At 37.5% G+C, this 19,234-nt stretch overlaps 2 protein-coding genes across 9 annotated transcripts in view; one reads left to right on the top strand and one right to left on the bottom strand.

Annotated features, from left to right (window-relative positions):
* Window positions 1–19,234, bottom strand: part of LOC111865553 — a 283,579-nt gene that overhangs the window by 12,275 nt on the left and 252,070 nt on the right. For 6 of the 7 annotated variants that reach the window (XM_023853690.2, XM_033751936.1, XM_023853726.2 and 3 more), the window contains 5 exons: window positions 18,414–18,528; window positions 17,298–17,533; window positions 15,950–16,082; window positions 12,856–13,016; window positions 11,389–11,460 (listed from right to left, as the gene is read on the bottom strand). In XM_023853690.2, coding sequence (XP_023709458.1) covers window positions 11,389–11,460; window positions 12,856–13,016; window positions 15,950–16,082; window positions 17,298–17,533; window positions 18,414–18,528 — 717 coding nt within the window. The remainder of the gene's footprint in view (window positions 1–11,388; window positions 11,461–12,855; window positions 13,017–15,949; window positions 16,083–17,297; window positions 17,534–18,413; window positions 18,529–19,234) is intronic. The other variant, XM_023853717.2, reaches the window with a different exon arrangement.
* LOC111865511 (C2 domain-containing protein 5) overlaps window positions 1,146–19,234 on the top strand; it is a 394,963-nt gene continuing 376,874 nt past the window's right edge. For both annotated transcript variants that reach the window (XM_023853628.2, XM_033751917.1), the window contains exon 1: window positions 1,146–1,779. The gene's annotated coding sequence lies outside the window, so the exon portion shown is untranslated. The remainder of the gene's footprint in view (window positions 1,780–19,234) is intronic.

Genomic DNA, 19,234 nt, shown 5'->3' with positions numbered 1-19,234 from the left:
CAAGAATTTAAAATGTGTGGTGCTTTACCTCCCCTCTGCCATATGTATTCATGGTTATCAAGATTAAAAACAGTGACAACTTGATATTATTTACAACTTTTTTTTTTCACAATGTGCTGTTTTGAGAAAATCTATGAAGTTTGATTTACCCTTCACGCCCTTATGTTGTCCTCTCACTAACAAATTCAAGAAAAATAAATTTGTTGTGTTTGGAAATTCTCACAGCAGTTACTATGATGACAACTGTCTTATGATATTTGACAACGTGTAGTCTGGTAGATGGTTACTAACGTTTCAAAGCAAAAGGTGGATTCAGCAGTAGACAGTAAATGTCCACCAGGCTACATGGTGTCACACCCCATGGCCAGTGGCAATCAGGAGTTTCTCTGCAAAAAAGAACGTCTGAGAAGAAACTACATATATTGCCTCTTTCTTTCAAACGTTTCAAACCACAAAGTTGATGAAGCAGAAAACTATACTTCACTACTTAGTGAACCATTTTTATGCATATTTTTAATAATACAGATATGCACTGTATTACATTTGTCAGATATATCTTAAAAGTTCTGCACTATTACTGTGATTGTAATTACTAACATCAAGGTAAAAGGTAAAGTTGTCCCTGTGCTCAACGAATTAAGCACTATGCCATGAAGGAGTATGGTGGGTTGGATGTATAGATCCACATTTTCTTGACCTTGGCATTAGTGGTGAACAACATTCCATACACAGTTTGTGATGCTTATGGCGAAATCCCCATACCAAATTTCACAAACCTAACTCATATAGTGTTCATGGAGGTAGGCCTAGGCCCACTGGGGCTGTAGTGCCAAGGGGGGAGGGGGTAGAAAAAGAAAAAAAAAACTCATATAGTTCCCCAGTTAATGAGTCAAACATATGGCTATGTGGACCCGACATCAAGTGGAACTTGTTCCACCGCCGCCTCTCAAGTTCGCATGACCGCCATGTATGGTAATAACTCCGTGGCCTGTAGACCGCAAACGAACTATACCGACCTAACGGCAGCCGCTTGTCAACGAAGTTAGTGCCAACTTTAGCGGATAGAGGGCAGATAGCAGCTCCGGTCTGGAAAACAGAGATTAAAAGACGTGGGGATTCGTCGCGCTGACCACGCGACACCCTCTATCCGCTAAAGTTGGCATGCGGACTACAGGCCACGCAGTTATTAGTCATTACTGACGGTAGGCAATTAAAATAATATAACGCAACAGATTCTTTCCAGAGAAATAAAAATGCGTCAACAGGGCAAAAAGTTATTAGCGGGTCAGAAAAACGGTGATAACACCATCATGAACCTATATTTCCTCATAAAATATGTCAGGACGCTGCAAATGCATGGTGATGTCCATTTGCCAACAATTGATGCCAGCTATTTTATCGGTTGGGCTCTTGTATTCCTATTAGTCCCCACACATTCGTCTAGATGGCACTACAAGCAGAAGTACCGAATTTGAAGTGCTGGGAGAATGCTGATGGATAGATCGAAATAAATTAAGAATTATTTGCAGCCAGTGCTTCCGATATGGATGCAGATTTGTGTCTGTGTGTGTGTGTGTGTGTGACAGTAAGCTAGTAAGTCTGTAGTTTGTAGTGGTGATGACAGTAACGATAATGCTTTAGTACGAAAATACATGTTACAAAGCATGTGACGTGAAGAAATGACACGGTTTAATTAATCAACAGTGATAAAAATGTGATAGTGCAAACAACGCTAAACGTGTGTGGAAATTTCTCTATACTCTCCTGTAAATCATGAAGGTATGTTGATTAGTTCATATCTCTTGTAAAAAAAATTATCTCTTAAACAGCTCCTTGGGGCAACAGGTGGGATTGACAAGCAGCTAGCCGGTCATAAAAACTGAAAAATCTGTTAAAATCGGAAAAGAAAAATACAGCACACTGCCAATTATCCCTGCTCTCCTTCAGGAACGTTCGCAACCTAACCGCACGCTTGTTCGGCGTAGTTCGCTGCGTTTCGGTCCGCCCATCAGTGTGCATGAAACTCGGTTCGTAACATTTTATGTTTGATAATTTTACTAAGTGTTAAATCATGTCGTTTTTCATTTTGTTCGGAAAATTTTTACGACCACTTACTTTTGTACGAAAAACGTGCGATTCCGCGTGTATGTCGAGCATAACTCATCGAACATTTACTGCAGCTTAAAACGTTTCAAACAAAGTTGCATAGATAAGACGAATCATACATAACGTTCATTATGAATTACCATAAGACGTGGTTTTCGAAATAAGTGAACTGGTCGCTGTGCGCATCTTTCAGAAATTCGTTATTCAATAATCGCTATTATCGCCCAAACCCGCCCTAAACTCGGTATATCCGCGTTTATTTATTATCGTCTTCCTCCGTCCTAATAAAGAGGGGGGGGGGGGGGGCATAAAATAGTAATGCAGGGATTCACAAACTTTCTAAACCTCCTCCTAAAACCGCTTGTCAGTGAAATGTGCACATAGTTAAGTCCCTATCAGGCTGTACAGTGAGAGCAAGAAACTACACAGCTTTACACCATCCCTACACTTGGATCCACAGTAAGCTATAAAATGAAGCACAACAGATCATTGAAGGTCGCAATGCAGGGGCCAGATTATGGCCCACCCCTTATGCAAGCTATAAAATGGGCCTGTAGTCATAGAAAAAAATTCAGTTTCTGAAAGTACCTACATTAAATCTTACTAACTTGCTAAAACTGTGCATGGGTACAATTGTATTTGAAATACTTACTCAGAATTTAGCAACCTACCTTAGAGCAGGTTGCAACCATCTGAAGGGTCACAACCCACAGCTTGAGAAACCATGTGATAATGAAACAAGGCCTAAATATTTCAAATATAAGACAGAGATGTTTTGAAAGTAATAAAATCCTGAAGACTTCTACATGATCCAGTCCAAAATACAGTAGCAGTATTCTTGAATGTGAAAAGTCGATATCATTTATAAAATCTGTCATTTTTAAATGATACTTTCACTCAAAAGTTTTCCCATCCTTTCCAGTTTGTATAAAACACTAACCCTTATATAAAGAAAACCTGGTTATGCCATTAATTTTTACATATGGTGAATGGGGAAGGGATGTACCAGACCTCTTGAACTTAATGCGTTGAAATAAATTTTAACAAAAAACAAATTTTATATACATATATATATATATAAAACGGTCAGACCACATTCATATATTTCTCACTGTTTTCATCTATCCTTCACCTTACCATCATCCAACGAATCTTGTTCTTATACGATGACTTCGATATGGACAAATTGGCAAAAAATGAAAATTACTCTGATCAAGATTCATTATAATAAATACATTCTTATTTATGGCATATTAATTCCTGCTGTGTTTCCTACTCTTCTTTTTACTGAAGAGCCTATCTGCTTAAAAAAATTTGATCAGCAGACCAATAAAATGCAAAAAATTAAATGTAAATTTATGTTAATCTAAAAGCAAAGAAACATTTAATCAAATGCATTAATGCACAACACAGATGAAATGAATTCATCAGCCTGAAATTAAATATGTGTATAGTGTGACCTGGTTGATTTGCAAACAATTATTTCAGAAATTACTGAGAGTTCCTTTTTTGAGCCATTAATCTACAAGGGGTTTCATTAATATCGTTTACTACTGGCAATCCCAATTCGGTGTACTGCACAAATGAAGAAGCTTCCGATTTCTGTTAAGAGTGTAATATTGCTTAGTTACGAATTCTGTAAAACTGTAATCTGCCGAGAAAGTATCCTCTGTAAAGCCTTCACAAAACTTTGGGCACTGAGGACCACAGATTGGGAACTACAGCTATAGTAAATTAGTCTATTGGTTACATAGTTACATCCTAAAATAAACAGAGGATGTAGAAATAGAATATGGAAAAAGAAAGTGTTAGTCTTTGGGGAGAATAGTCTCCTACTACCACATCCTTGTTTTGTCCACATACACAGTTCCAAGATTGTGAACAGGAGTCTGCTCTTTCCTGGATTGAAGTACTTCCAACATACATGCACGTACACAGAGCCATAAACCAGAGAAATAACCCCAAAGAAATCATGCCATTTTATCATTTTGAAATCAGTGTATAACAACACAAAAACTATTTTCAATTGCACTGCTGCTAAGTGCCTACACCAGGTGATGCCTACATAATACTTCTGGTAAGAATTTCTTCTGCCGTAGTTTCAACACTATACAGACAACATTAGAAACTAGAGAATTAGAAATCCATGTCACTATCTTCTGCACTTAATCAAGCATCTTATGACACACTGAGATTATATGGTTATCAGCCTACCACTGAGGAACATTATTTGGCATACATTCCGATCAATTCTTGTGAAGTGTTTCCTACAGCAGAATTAGACCACCATTTGTAAGATCTGAGGTTCTCATAACAGTGAAGATTCATATTGTGGTCTTACTCCATCCTGAAGCTGGAAGCAGTCAGTGCCTCCAAAACACTGGTACCCACCTGCCAGACTACATGCAGTTGTAACCCAGAAGTCCACAATATAGACCAACATTACTAACTATTTACAGGGAAAAGAATCACCTTTCATTACATTTGGATGTCTGTAAAGAGTACTAAAAGAGCTACAAATTATCATTATGGATTTCAACAGTATGGAAAATGACATGACATAGTTCTTCCTAGTGTTTAAAGTGTTTAATTCAACTATGTTTTCAGCTGGAGAAAGTAAAGCTGTTGCTTTGAAAATATTATTCAATAGTGGCATCTTTATGCACCACCATGAATATCATTAAAATAAATAATAATATTTTGCTCACAGAAATGTCATTAAAACTGAAATTTCCTCTATATTTTCTACCTAAATTCAATACAGGAGAGATATGTGTGGTCATGTTCAGCTCTCCAGTATTTTGTATCAACAGTGTTATGTCTTCTCTCTTATTGCTGATGACTGTTGTATTCCATTTTAAGTATCTTTTCACACAATGGTATGTTAAAGAAATCTTATGCATTTGGTTTCATGATATGCAAACTTAGGAAGGCTATTTATTGTGGACCCTCCAAAAATCTTGTGTCAATAGTGCATTAAAGCATGTTGGAAGAATATATTCAGTTACTTCTGAAATCAAACAAAACATACCACTGCCCCTTACTATTGTCTTCAGTGCAACATACATGGCTGGCTGTAATGGAATAATATTAATAATAAATCATAATCACTATAAAGCTCAACGCTATAAAGTCGTAAGCAAATACTGCACAAGTAGAAGCATCATAAGGAAATAGCACAGAAAAGGAAGAACTTTAATTGGTTAAGAAAAGCATTATCAGAAGGTAACAGCATTTTATTTAAATTTAAAAGAAAAAGTTAGCATACTGCATACAATATGAAGTTTCTAACCCAATTTTTAACTACAAATGCATGCATGATACAGTCTATGACAAATTATTCGGCCCATCTGTATGTATGTATAATTGAGTTTTTGCTTACAGTACCTTACATTAATTTTTCTTGTTTACTTACTACAGTAACATTTTTACATGAACTCTGCAAATCACTGAACCTCTCTGGTAGAAGAATTGACTCTTAGTGGAATCAACAAACCTATACCCTGAACACATTACAAATAAAACATACCCAGAATATGAGATGCTGAAAACATTCTCTGTTGTTCAGCATAATTCCTGGCACCTCTGTGATAAGTTCACATTAATGCGCTGGTGTTCTTCCTCTGGATATTTTCCACAGCCAACAGAATAACACTGGTATGCTATCCATGGACACTTTTTGGGACAGAATCAATAGATGTGGTTTGTGGCCAGAGCATTCCCTCACTCATACAACTTTCATTTATGTAACACAAAGGTTCACAGATCAAACTCTCACACAAGAGCTGAATGAAAATATCAAAGGGAAGTTTACTCTGTTTCCCAAGAAGAATTTCAGTGCCTATATGCAGAGATGTAGGGAATGCATGTGGAACAAGACAGAGCATTTCCATTATCTGTTGCAATCTGGTTAAGCTTCATTTGTAATGTGCTAGGCTGCAGATTTGATCTGAATTTTTGTGGTCCCTGCTTGATGGGAAAATCAGCCAACTCCTCTGCCTGAGAAGTGTAACAGTTTGTGGTAGGCTCAAATGAATCTCACAATATCTTACCTGTTCATTATTTTGTACTTGTAAAAACTTTGCTGCTGTTATGATTCTACTAAGCAATCTGACTCCATGAACTGCAAACTGTATTTCTTTCAAGCTCTAGTAAAACTGAATCTGAATAAATATAATTTCACATACCTCTGGAAGCAAGATCAAAAGTTTTAGAACATTAAAGTGTCTTTATTTATACATGTTACATCAATGAATTGCAACAGTCATGAATATAAGTGACATGTGGAAAGTAACTTTTGATACGGGTAAGAATTTTCTTCCCTCCATGACATCCAAATCACCTCTGGGGCCCACCCAGCCAAGCACTTTCCCCGGGGGGTAAAGCTGACCACTCACCTCCAACTAGTGCCGAGGAAAACAAAAAATATAGCTCTATACATCTACTCCCCCCATACGCCTTCATGGCATAGTGCTTAATTAGTTAAGCACAGGGACAACTTCGGCTTTTTTTTTTACCGGAACTCGAACTCCAACCCCTCGGTCATCCAGCCTGTAGCCAGTCACTATACCAACTACATTATATCAGAACATTAAATAACCAGCGTCCTTCAACACATCTGCCATGGTGACTCACTGTACGGAAAAAGTCTTTTCCATTCTTTTCATTTTGCCATAAGCACTCTTGTTGCAATCTTCCCTCACTAATCTCCCCAACACATACAGTAAATGCAGAGTGGTGAAACATATTACTATTCCTGGTGGGTTGATGGTCTTAGGAAAATGTATTTATCTCAGTGAGTTTATTGAGAACACCTCAAAATAAAATATTTAGAACACATTTAAAGTGAAAAGTAATGGAATATACCAGAGTGAAAAGGAAAATTAAAATTTTCACTACATGCACATTCCTTACTATTGTTTTTATTTAATCAGAAAGTTCATCCAGTGACCCTTCAGTTGCACTTTCATTTTCTGAAGACAATGCACCCTTGCCACTTTGTTCACTGTCATTCCAAAGAATGTCATCTTGCATTCCATCTCCTGCATTAAACAGCACTTTAAAAACGATTTTGTAACAATATTGACTGGTACTTCTTTCTCAGCTTTTGACATCCACTCCACTGCTATCAATTGTGATTCTCTCTTTATGTCACTAGGTGTCATTATATGATTGACTTTATTCAGCCAGGCATCACAGTGTTTACAGACAAGCTGCTTGAACACATCAAGTTGTTGTAACTGACTTATCATGCCACTAAGAATTATCACTAGATCAGTGTGGCTCTGATAACACACCATGCTGACACACCCATACACATCCAAGCCAGTCTTCCATCAATTCCAACGTCATCCAGGCATTTTTAAATCCAAATTATTACATCCTTGCAAAAATTTTCTTTTGGGTCTTGTCTTTCTCTTTAATATTACATACTGAGGTAAATTATTGCCATCTGGGGTTACACACAGCATGATAGTAACATTTAACTTTTCGTTTTCTGTGGATCTCATTGCCACTTGTTTTCCCCTTTGAAATTTACGGCATAATTGCAGATCTGTCAAAAAAACTGCAGTTTCATCTACACTGCAATCTGACTTAAAGAATATTTATTCCTTCAGTGTAGTCCAATAACAAAACGCAGAAATTCAATCAGTTTAGTTTCAAATTCCAAATGAAGGTTCTGAATAATTTTTGTCCTTCCATTATAATATGCTCTCTCTCCTCATAAACTTCTCACACTATCCATGACTAGCCTTGAAAGGTACATTACTCTTCCTAGCGCATTCTTTTGATTTTAACATTAAGACTTCCCTAGTTACAGGTAATCCTTTATTTCGTAAGTCTCTCAAATACTTTAAAAGAGACATCAACCTAAGGATTTCTCCCTTTCTTTGGTCCAGAAAAAGACTTTTTATTCGTCAGACATGAAAGCTGTTTTGCTTTTATACTTCGATAATGATGTATACATGCCTCACTTACTCTATATTTTCTAGCAGCTGCATGATTATCTATCTTTTCAGAGCACAGAAGAGCAACTTTTCTTTTAAATGCAGCATCATATGTAACAATATTTCCATGGGTGAAAACTGATACAAACTGAACACACCTGAACAATAAGAATGTCAGGCAATTACTGAATTGCAAGTTGGGGGGCTAACTCACAGTTAAAGGGGGGAGAGGGTGATATGGCTTGATGACACACACTGAATGTGTTTACGTTAGGTTCCTCCCAGCCTATCCCGCAGACAGTTTGAAAACTGGTGGATAATTTCTTGAATTTACGACACACCTCAATTTTTCAATAGGAAAAAACTGTGAAAAATGTGCATCTTATATTCAAAATAGTACAGTAGTTTCACAAACTGTTGTAGACGTAATAATTTCAAGGATACAGACCTGAGATATGGCTTCAGTTGAACAGACCCAGGACATGCTTATTAAGTCATAAAATATCCCTGGACAAGAAGGAAATTTTTCTAGTCCATGGCCATTTTTCCTTGGCAGCAAACATTTTAAAAGTACTATACTTTCTTATACTTAATGTTGCTCATATGTAGTTTGTTGTACATGATCATAAAATAGTTTCTTTAAGGTAAAGTATTTGACATGAAGGATGAAACACAGTATGCCTATAATCAATTCCTGCCATATAGGCCTATTGTTAATCACATGAAACTTCTGTGTCAGATCTTGTTTTGCAGTTACCAATTCTTAAAATCCTAAAAGCAGCTTAGATCACTAAAGCAACAATATTGACAACACTTCTGATATTTCACAGTGATTCCTGAATATGGCTGTTTAGCCTGTTTTAACTCAGACACTCCTTATAAGAATTTCTAAAATGTATGTGTGAGTGGTGTTACAAGTGAGACACAATCATGAGAAAGTGTTACAACTGGTATCTCCATAGTATCCTTAGATGTCTGATATTAGCACTTCCACTTCTCACCGTCCCTGTGCAATTTCATCATGTACTAAAATTCACACTTCAGAAGCCTTCTTCTCTTCCAGTTATTCAAAACTACATGTTTTGGGCCAACTGGCCATCATCAGATGTACAAGTCATAAAGGAAACTGCTGTTCTGTTGTACCACTGGTAAACTTTCCACTTTCAAAGTGTAAAATACTGAGTGTTCTTAAATTTGTTGACTGGTTCATGGCTCTGTGCTTCATGATGACCGCAAGTAGCATACAAAATATGCCAATGAATCAGCATGCCAGATGGCCAATAACATCTGTAATGAAGGGATGTAACTGACTTGTGGACCGTTTGAGGGCATAACGTTTCACGGTGAATGTGGTTCATGCATGGGAGTTTTTTATGATTTGTTAACAGCTGGCAGCAGTCATCAGCTCCATTAGCTATTTGTTCCAAGTTACAGTGAGTGAGCAGTGTAGTATGTCATGGTCCGGTATACGTTGGAGCAACATGTTTTTCTCTCTGACACCTATGTGAAATACGGATCTGCTAGAAAGTGTCAGCAAAAATTTTGATGTAAATTTCATGATGAAAGAGTTTCCAGTACACAAACAATTCACAATTTGGTGAATAAACTTAGAACAAGACTCTTAAGGGACAGGAAACAAAAACGTAAGCGCCAAGGGCTTACTGAGGAGAAGTTCAATGTCATACACCTAGAACATCACTGAAACGTCTTGCTCAAGAAACTGGAGTGTCAAAGTCTGATGAAAGAATGGCAACAAAACTGCTGAAGCTTAGACCCTATATAAAACAACAATAATCCATGCCTTGCCTCAAATGTGATCAAGCTGGCAGGGTTCATTTTTGCACCTGGTTTCCACAGTATGTAGTTGAAGGTGAAATCACTCTGCAACTGACATTCTTTTCACTTACAGGCTTACATATATATGCAAAATAATTGCTACTGGAGTTCACAGAATCTATATCTAACCCACACAGTCCCCCTCCATCCAGTGAAAGTTGGTGTCTGGTATGCTGTTAAGTGCAAGGAGGACTGTGGTACCTGTGTTTTGTTTATGAAATAGTTACTTGTGAAAGATATCTATGTGTAGAGGGACAGCATTTTCAGCACTTTCTGTGATCTGTGAATTGTAACTACTTCATTTTAAATGTTATCGGGCATCAGGCATGCTGATTCATTGACAAAATTCGTATGCGCCTCGCAGCAAGCAGACCCACGGTCGCTGTGAAGCACATACCCATGAAACTGGTCAACAAAGTAAAAATCCTCCCTCATATTTTAAAATTGTTAAAATATCATGATGTAATTATTTTGTTGTATGTACATGTTTTGGGTCTAGCATATATTTTGTTGACATGTTGGTTTTTCCTTGGTGCTGTCATACATCGACTAAACTGCACATGAACAGTAAGCAGTGCAAGTGCTAATAGGATGCTGCAGTATAATATCCATAGATGTCCTATGTATCTCCTTCTTATGGTTCTTATGCATAAAGTATTCTTCTGATAAGGTGAAAAGGAACAGCTTTTGTGCATATCATATGCGTCAGTCTGCTGGATATTTTGGTTCTATATCGGAGATTTCCAATGGAAGTTGTGAAGCAGTTTCAATGCTCAGTCATTCTGCCCCATAATGAAGTAAATTTTACTTCAGGTCATGCAACAACATTTTCATGAATACAACAAACAGTGAATCAAATTTTATGAACAGGCTGTAAGTACTAGTATGCTTAACAAACTGCAAAGTATTCCACCTGGAATACTGTCTTCTAAAAAATTGCATCACTGTTTTATTTACTGCAACATATGCAGCTGTCAGTGCTGCAAAGTCTATTGCAAAAATGGGCTTTGACAAGTTGAATACTCCCATTAATTCAAAGACTGATAATTTTTAATGAAAACATGAAGGTGCATATTTTGGGTAGTATGCCCTTTCCAATTTTCACTGAAATTATATAGATGAACTATATTAAAATAAATTTTACCACCTTCATACATTGCATTTGAGGTTGGCCACATATGATTCAGGAATCACTGACTTTACAATAATGGTGTTATGGAAATTTTGGAATATTATTATCTGAGTCCAAATCTCTCTTAAGGACAGTTAGTAGGAAATAATGTTAGAAAGAGAAAAAAGTTCCACTTATTACATAGCTCCACAACCCATTTAATCAGAAGAAGGTAAAAAATACCCGAAGTGCATGCAATATTTACAAGAGCAATACATAGTTGTGTTCACAGATACTGGAAATATACAAAGCAACTGATTTACAGAAGAGCTACATCTACTTTTCCGCAAATAATGCCGGTATTTTTAGTTTTGAAATGACCCTCACCCCTGAGGCTGAGGTAACACGTTCTTCTTTCCCTGTGATAGAAGGCCTCTTCTTGGGACTAGCAACTATGCTCTGAAATAAGAGCAGAGAACTTTACACTAGGGATTGAATCACGATTCACACGATGTATTGTGTGTTACTGCAAGAAGAGATTTCTATTACAATGACTTACCAGCTTTGTAAATACTGCTACAATTTTCACTGCCAAGATTTTAATAAATTTATCAGCAAGATTATTAAAAAAAAAAACTGGGCACCACTATTCTTTTGAATTTAAAGAAAATCAGGTTTCCCATTTTTTTACCCTGGATATATATTTATATAATTAATGACAACCCCTTAACAGCCTTTGTAACAGATATCCCAGCATGAAGAGACCAAATTTCAGACAACTGTTGATCCAGTAATTCTGAGTGAAAAAGTTTACAGAAGCAAATACCCCATTTGTGACAGTCATGACAGAAACGTTTATTAGTGCTGAATCAATAATAAATGTTCAAAATAGTAGTAACCTGTCATAAAACAGCCCTTGTACAAGCTGCTATTGGTACATCACATATTATGACATTGGTGGAGAATCTTTAATATAAAGTCAACAAGATATATAATTTGGTTTTCATCTATTCTTGGAAGCAAGTGTGAATGTTGGAATTCATGAAATATCATAATCATTAATGTCCACATACATTTCCAGCATGGTGGACCATCTATGCAAGCCATGAATAACTCCAGAAGTAAAACTACAAGTATAGTTGGTGCAAAAAGTTATGGGATAACAGTAACAGCTAGTTAAGATGAATGCGGCCACCGCCTCCACAACCCCCACAGAGGAAAGCCATTCCTGCAACAGGCTATTGATGCCTACTATAGGGCTGAGTGAAATCAAGGCTCCCACATTTTTCTATACAATCAGCTGACAGATGGTTGTCAGGTTGTCAGCCTTAAGCATTGGCCACCCTTCATCCCCAGAAGATTCCTGGTACTCATTTCTGTTAAGAGGCTGAATTAACCCCAGGGCCTAGTATGCCTGGAAGGATTGGGTCAATTGAAAAATCCAGTGACCTCAAAGGGAAATGAACCCACAACCTTCCAGCTTGCAGTATTATATTCAACTGTATTCCATATAAACGGTGTTAAGAAAACTTGACTGTTCCAATGATTTTTGTTAACTACAATGAAGTCCTCATTACAGCCATACTTGCTCTTCTCCAGTTTTACTGTATTACAAATTAACCAAGTTAGTGTAATTATGAACAAGGTAATGGGAGCATACTCGGTGAAATAACCCAACCTTAACATGCTTCCAGCATTAGTGCGACATGAATATGAACACAATTCTTGTATATATATAACTTATGTACATATATACACATCTGTGCAAAGCATCATTGAAGCTATTTATTCTATTTACAGCAATTAGAGTTCACTCTTTGCAACATAGCAAGCAAAGTACTCAATGGCATTTACCTCTTGCTGTTTCAATTCCTGTTCTTTGGCTCGAAGTCGCAGATCTTCTTCACGGCAGGCAGTTTCTTTCATCTGTCTCTTGTTTTCTTCCTCTGATCTCTCCCATTCAAGCCTCATCTTTTCTTGCTCCAACTGGTGAAGTTTTACAGCAAGCTTTTCACCTGTCATTATGAAGGTATTTTGTTGAATGCTGAATAATACTGTGGCATATAAACTGGTTGCTAAGCAGTGTTCGGTAAACAGTAGCCATTGCTAGGTAATGCCAACAACATACACAAACATGACAATAAAAGAATGGTGTTTTCTATGTGGTCCATGCTGAAACTGTTACACACCTCTACAACAATAAAGGGGCTGTGTTTTCTGTGTGGTCCACACCGAGGCATTATCTTTGAAAACTGGTGCTACAGTTCAGTTGTGGGATATTCACCAGAAACGATGTGAGCACAGAAGCTAGAGAATCTTCATTAAGATTCTTTACCAGGAAACGCCTAGTGAAAACACTGCAGAGGAATAGCCATTGTTGAGAGCTGTTATCAAGCAATGACTAGTGAAAGCAGGCTGAGAAGAATTAGCATGAAGTGATATGTAGTGCGGAAATCAGCAATAGTGTTACAGTTTCATGTTCCTTATATTTTGGACTTGTGAAATGTGAAATATATGTATGATGTAGTTATTCGTAGTCACAACCTGTATAAATGGTCAATAAATCTATTCACCAATCCATACTCCATCTATAGTCACTTATAATGCGTGACAATATAACTGGCAATTTTTGCTGTTATAACACAACATGCCTGAAATGTTTAACATGCTAGCCAGTTCATCTGTGTACACTTCGCCTGGTTACTATTAAACATATTCAAATTTTATTTTGATTATACCTTCAATATTGGGAATAATCTTTAAATCATCAATAAATAAAAAAAGATTAAATTTGGAGATTGCTTGCTACAATTTAGTTCAGAATATTTTGTCTCCTATCAGAAAACATAAACGTTAACATACACAAGTCTATACAACCTTACCAGTTCTTTTGTATTTTGAAATCTGGTTTGTTTTCCTAATGTAACGAGCTTAGATTGCGGGTGTCTTGAGAAGGAAATACCAAAGAAAATATTTGGATCTAATAGATGCGAAGTAGTGCGAAGATGAACCTGTACAGTCTTCCAATCAATTAATCAGAACTCTTGGAAATCATGGTGATTAAATGCCTTATATGTGTAATATGAAAAACTGTAAATTCTTTAAGATACTGAGCAAGGTTTCAACATGCAACACATAAGCAAGACAATAAAGTTCTGATTAATTCTTACTATACTTAGGACACCGAAAGATAGATAAATGGTTCCTGTGTTACCTAACAATGTGGAAGGTGAAAGAACTATCCTAAAGCAAGTTTTAATGCTCTACAAAAACGTCAAAACCAGAAACTATTTTAAACATTCTTGTCAGGAAAGAATCCTGGATGAAAATAATTATGTAGGATTTGAGGTTCTCACAGTGGTAGTTATGAAAATTCTCATCTTCAGGGATATAACACAGTGTAGTCTGTATATCAGCCGGCATTTCAGAAGAATGCATCACCTTCATTTTCATGTTCGAAAATCAGCCAATCAAGAAACCAGCAAGAGCTGGTGGTTAGGCAGAATTATTTCATGATGCCAGTCTTCTAAGTTTTTATAATTTTGTATGTGTGTGTGTGTGTGTGTGTGTGGGGGGGGGGAGGTACCAGTAACATTACATTTTAGACCAACCAGGTTGGTGTAGTAATACTGCTGACTTGTAATTAGAAGGCCCTATTTTGAATCTTGGCCTGGCCACTGACTATTTCAACTGAGTGTTGTGTGGTTTTCCTTAGTCCCTCCACACAAATGTCAGGATAATGCTTTGATTAGGCCGTGACACTTCCTTCCAAATCCTTTCCAATACACCATTCTTCAGTCATCCTGCTATTTGATACTACACAGTCTGGACACTGATAGCACCATACAATAAACCCCCCAAAAAATTGCATTTCAGACTCAGTCAGGACAACTAATGAAAGAACTCCGTGATCTGCAGTCCGCAAACGACCTATACTGACCAAGCAACCGCTGCTTGTCAGCAAAGTTAGTGCAAACTTTTATGGACAGAGGCTGTCACGTGGTAAGCGGAAAGGATTCCCACGGCCGTTAATCTCAGTTTCCTAGACCGGATCCACTATTTCCTTGAAATAGCTCCTCAATTATCCTCACGAGGCTGAATGGACCCTGTTCCAGACCCACTATTTCTCAGAAAATCTGATAGCGCCGGCAATCAAACCCGGAACCCCCGAATCTGTAGCTAGGAACTCTGACCACTACACCACAGATGCAGTCTCAGTCAGGCCAAACTGAATATATCTAACCAGAAAACCCCAGGATCTGTAGCCAGGAACTCTGACTGCAGAGGGGGTCTCAGTCAGGCCAAACTGAATATATCTATTTTATAATTTTCTTTAATTTATGACTATAAAAAGAATATCTTACTGAAAACAGCAGTCATTATTTGGGTGGATAAGTGCAAAAATGAAACTCATGCCGCATCTAGGTGAAAGAGCATTTCTTGCCATCATCTTGATAATTTCATAATTGTACAATTCTCACATTCTCCTAACATGGTGTCAGTTGACCCTTCCTATGGAACCCGCAGTATGTACGCTGAAAATCACTGTTCCTGGACCTTTCACACACACGTGAAAAATATCCCCCCTCCCTAGGTCTGAAGTCCATGTTAAGCTGCAGGTCTTGTCAATTAAACATCATTTCTCACAGTCACTGGAGGTAGCATAATCTGCCCCTTGGGTGCTCGCACCTCAGAAATGGTTCCTATACCCTGGCCTCTTGGGCAGAGAAGATAAACATCTGGTGGCACCAAACAAACAACAAAAGAAACATATTCAGAAACAATATATGAAGAATAACATTATACGATATCACACCTCAGATGACAGTAATCCTCATGGTGACCACTGTGAGAACCTCAAAACTCATGATACTAAGGAAGCTGGAAAACAGCTTGTTACATCATTATGCAAATGAGATATGACATAAAATATCAATCCTTCCCTTACCAATATCCTTTCCTTCAGAGGTTGTGTTATTGCTGTACCTCCATCGTTCTTCTTTCTCAAGAATTTCTATGATTTCTCTTTCTTTCTTCATCATTTCATCTTCTTCTGATGTTATGCTGGCAGTACCATAAATCTGTAACAACCATTCCTTGCCTAAACACTATAGTTCAACATTCATGTGTGGCAGAAATGCATATTCCAAAGTAATTCGTACATTCATTCATGATTACTGGGTTCTTGAACTTTGTCCCTCATCTGGTACTCTATAAGAACAGAATGTTCCAGAAACTGGATCTGTTGTCACCCTCAGGTGTGGGGGTGGGAGTCACCTACTCTACTGGTTGAGTTAGAAATAGCTAACCTCAATTGGTGGAGCAGGTTACCTCTTTCTAATGGACTCAACAGAGTAGGTGTCTCCCCACCCACCTGAGGATGGAAACATCCAATTTGCCATGTTGTGTTCTTTAGAATACCAATGGTATGCAGAGCTCAAAAACCCAGTAATCCTGAGTGTTATCATCGTTAGAATATTCATACCATTTATGCTGGATTTATCTGTATAATCATTATACTTTCCTCATGTTTGTGTTCCAGAATGTAGTATTTAGTGTTCTCAATAACAAAATGTCATATTAAATCTTGTTTTGGTTTTTTTTATGGGGTTAATTCCCTTTTAGGGCTGGGGGAAGATGTATATGATTTCTCACGGGAGCCTTTAATACCCAGATATTCTTCACTCCTCACAGTAATATGGCAACTAGCATCTTCAATTCAGCATTACAAAATGGACAAATTTGAGTCAGTTGAAAATGGTTTATACAATAGGCTAGACAGATTACAAGACCTATGTTTGAAAAATAAATTTTCACCAACAGGACACCACTATTTGCCATTCTTACATACTTACTTATGGAGCTGAGCCCTTCTTGAGGAGAAGCCACATAGGCAGCTTCTCAAGAACTTCCCAGCATTTTATGGAACCCAAAGGTTCAGTACCGCGTTCACAAGAGCCCTCCACTGTTCCCTATCCTGAGCCAGATCGGGATCAGTGGAGGGCTCTTGTGAACGCCATTGCCATTGCCATTGCCACTGTTACATACATATTTAAAACATCAAAAACATTTGAAGTCATATAATTTCATATATCAGGCCCATTTTGTGTGCATGCGCACGTGTTTTTCTTCCCGAGATTTGATAAAAAATATTTTTTTTATTTTTAACTCTTGACAATTTTGCCAGAACATGTCCTGACTTCTAAAAGAAAAAAAAGTTCATGTAACACTACTGCTTTATTTTAACTCACATCAAAATATGAATGACAGAGTTAAACATGTAAGTTCATACTCACATCACTGTTTTGTCTGCTGTGTTGGGCTGACAAATCATCTGGTGTCGAGTACAGTTTTCCAGGCCAGTCATCTGAGTGTGCTCTGTCTAACTCAACTCCTGAATCTCGACTGTCTGTTGTTTCTCCATGGTTTGAGTCTGTCTCAGAACAGATGGACTGACGATATAGCTGCTGTTCTGATCTTCTCTCTTCTACAAGAAATGTAGTCATGTCTGGTGGTGGAGCCACTTTCAACTCTATTGATCAAAAACATTACTGTTTTAGCAGACGTTTATGACATTAATATAAATTTGTTTCAGCAAAATATTTTCTGTGAGTAGAGGGCCCAACTGCAATGAACGGGTATTGAGATGTATGTTAATTAACATATGGGCCTGCCAAATGTAAGTAAGGCACATTGCCTTTGCTTGTTGTGTGGTGCTGCTACGCCCATGTGACAGCGTCACAGACACACATTTGTGGGACAATCTAATCGTGGAGGAATTCTTTAAGTACAGCAGACCATGACAAAACAGAATCTGGATTAAATGGAAACTGGCCAATACTTGAATAGGTCTCTGGTACCAAGATTACAGTACAAACACCTTCTCTAATTACCATCAGTAAATGAACTCTTTATAATGCATAAAAAATAAAACACATTTAACAGAAAATAATATGCTTAAATATTTATTATTTCCTGTGCACATGATTTTATTTTGAAATGGTCTTTCTCAAATTTATCTGAGAAGCATTTCTATCATAAACATAACAGAATATGTACAGAATAAGCTGTACATGTGGACTGCTCATTACCAAAGTAGTGTACAGTTGTAATATGAATTTCTGACTTCTGAGAAATGTAAACTGTCTTGAGACTACAAAATCTCATATTACACAAGACGTAACTCCTCACATGTGTAACTCTTTTCATACAACACTCACATGTAGCAATTCCTTGATGACAGTGATAAATAAAAGAAAGTTTAATTTTGTGGTTCATTTCTGCATTTTTTAGATAAAAATTCTGAGGCATATCGTTTACAGATGAGGGCCATTTTCATTTGAATGGTTAACAAGTAGAACATGCATACATGAGCTGTAAAAATCATGTGATTATAATAACCATACATGTACCTGGTTCTAAGTAGCTATCGTCATTGCTGCCTTCAATACCGAGAAAATCTGAACGCTTCCTCCATATCTCCTTTCTGATACGTTTTGTTGAATCGAGCCGTTTTAGGGATGTTACCTGAAAAAATATTCATACCTGTAACATTCATATGCTATGCAGATGCATAAATACTGAAGAACATTCACTTTACTCAGTGAGAGTCAGGTATTTCTTGCAAACAGGCATGTGATATAGTTACTGAGGTCTGAGACCAAGATGAGGATTTCAAATTTCTTCCACTCCACCACTCCCTATGTCCCTAACTGAACATCTCATCCACAAAAACAAAATATATTCAATAATTCTACACAAATATACGCTTTAAGGAAAATTATAGAGTATTATTTACCCTAAAATAAGCGGCCTCCATAGTCTAGGGGTAACATTCCCACCTCATGACTCAAGGTACGCGGGTTCAAACCCGGCAGAGGTCGTAGAATTTTTAAGGGTGGAAAAATTCAGGGAACAAAGTCCTCCGGGAGGGACTTTAAGCCGTGGGTCCCGTGTTGTAGATTTACAGCACGTAAAAGATCATGTCTCTAGGAGACCTCTGAGCAAAATTAGGCAACAATTTCCCACCCAAGTAGTTTCCAATGCCTCTAGTAGATGGGGGAAATATCAGGTACCGATGGCCGACCTCATTGGCTGAACGGGGCTGATAGCACGCACCAGTACCAGCAGGGTATGGCGACAGTAGAAATTAAAGGGGGATGCACAATGGACCAATAACTGGTCTAAGTGCATGGGGAAACCCACCCCCTCTAATAATAATAACAATAATAAT

The sequence above is a fragment of the Cryptotermes secundus genome, unplaced genomic scaffold, assembly GCF_002891405.2.
Source record: "Cryptotermes secundus unplaced genomic scaffold, Csec_1.0 scaffold944, whole genome shotgun sequence".
NCBI lineage: Eukaryota > Metazoa > Arthropoda > Insecta > Blattodea > Kalotermitidae > Cryptotermes > Cryptotermes secundus.
This window is presented reverse-complemented; position numbering and strand designations above follow the sequence as displayed.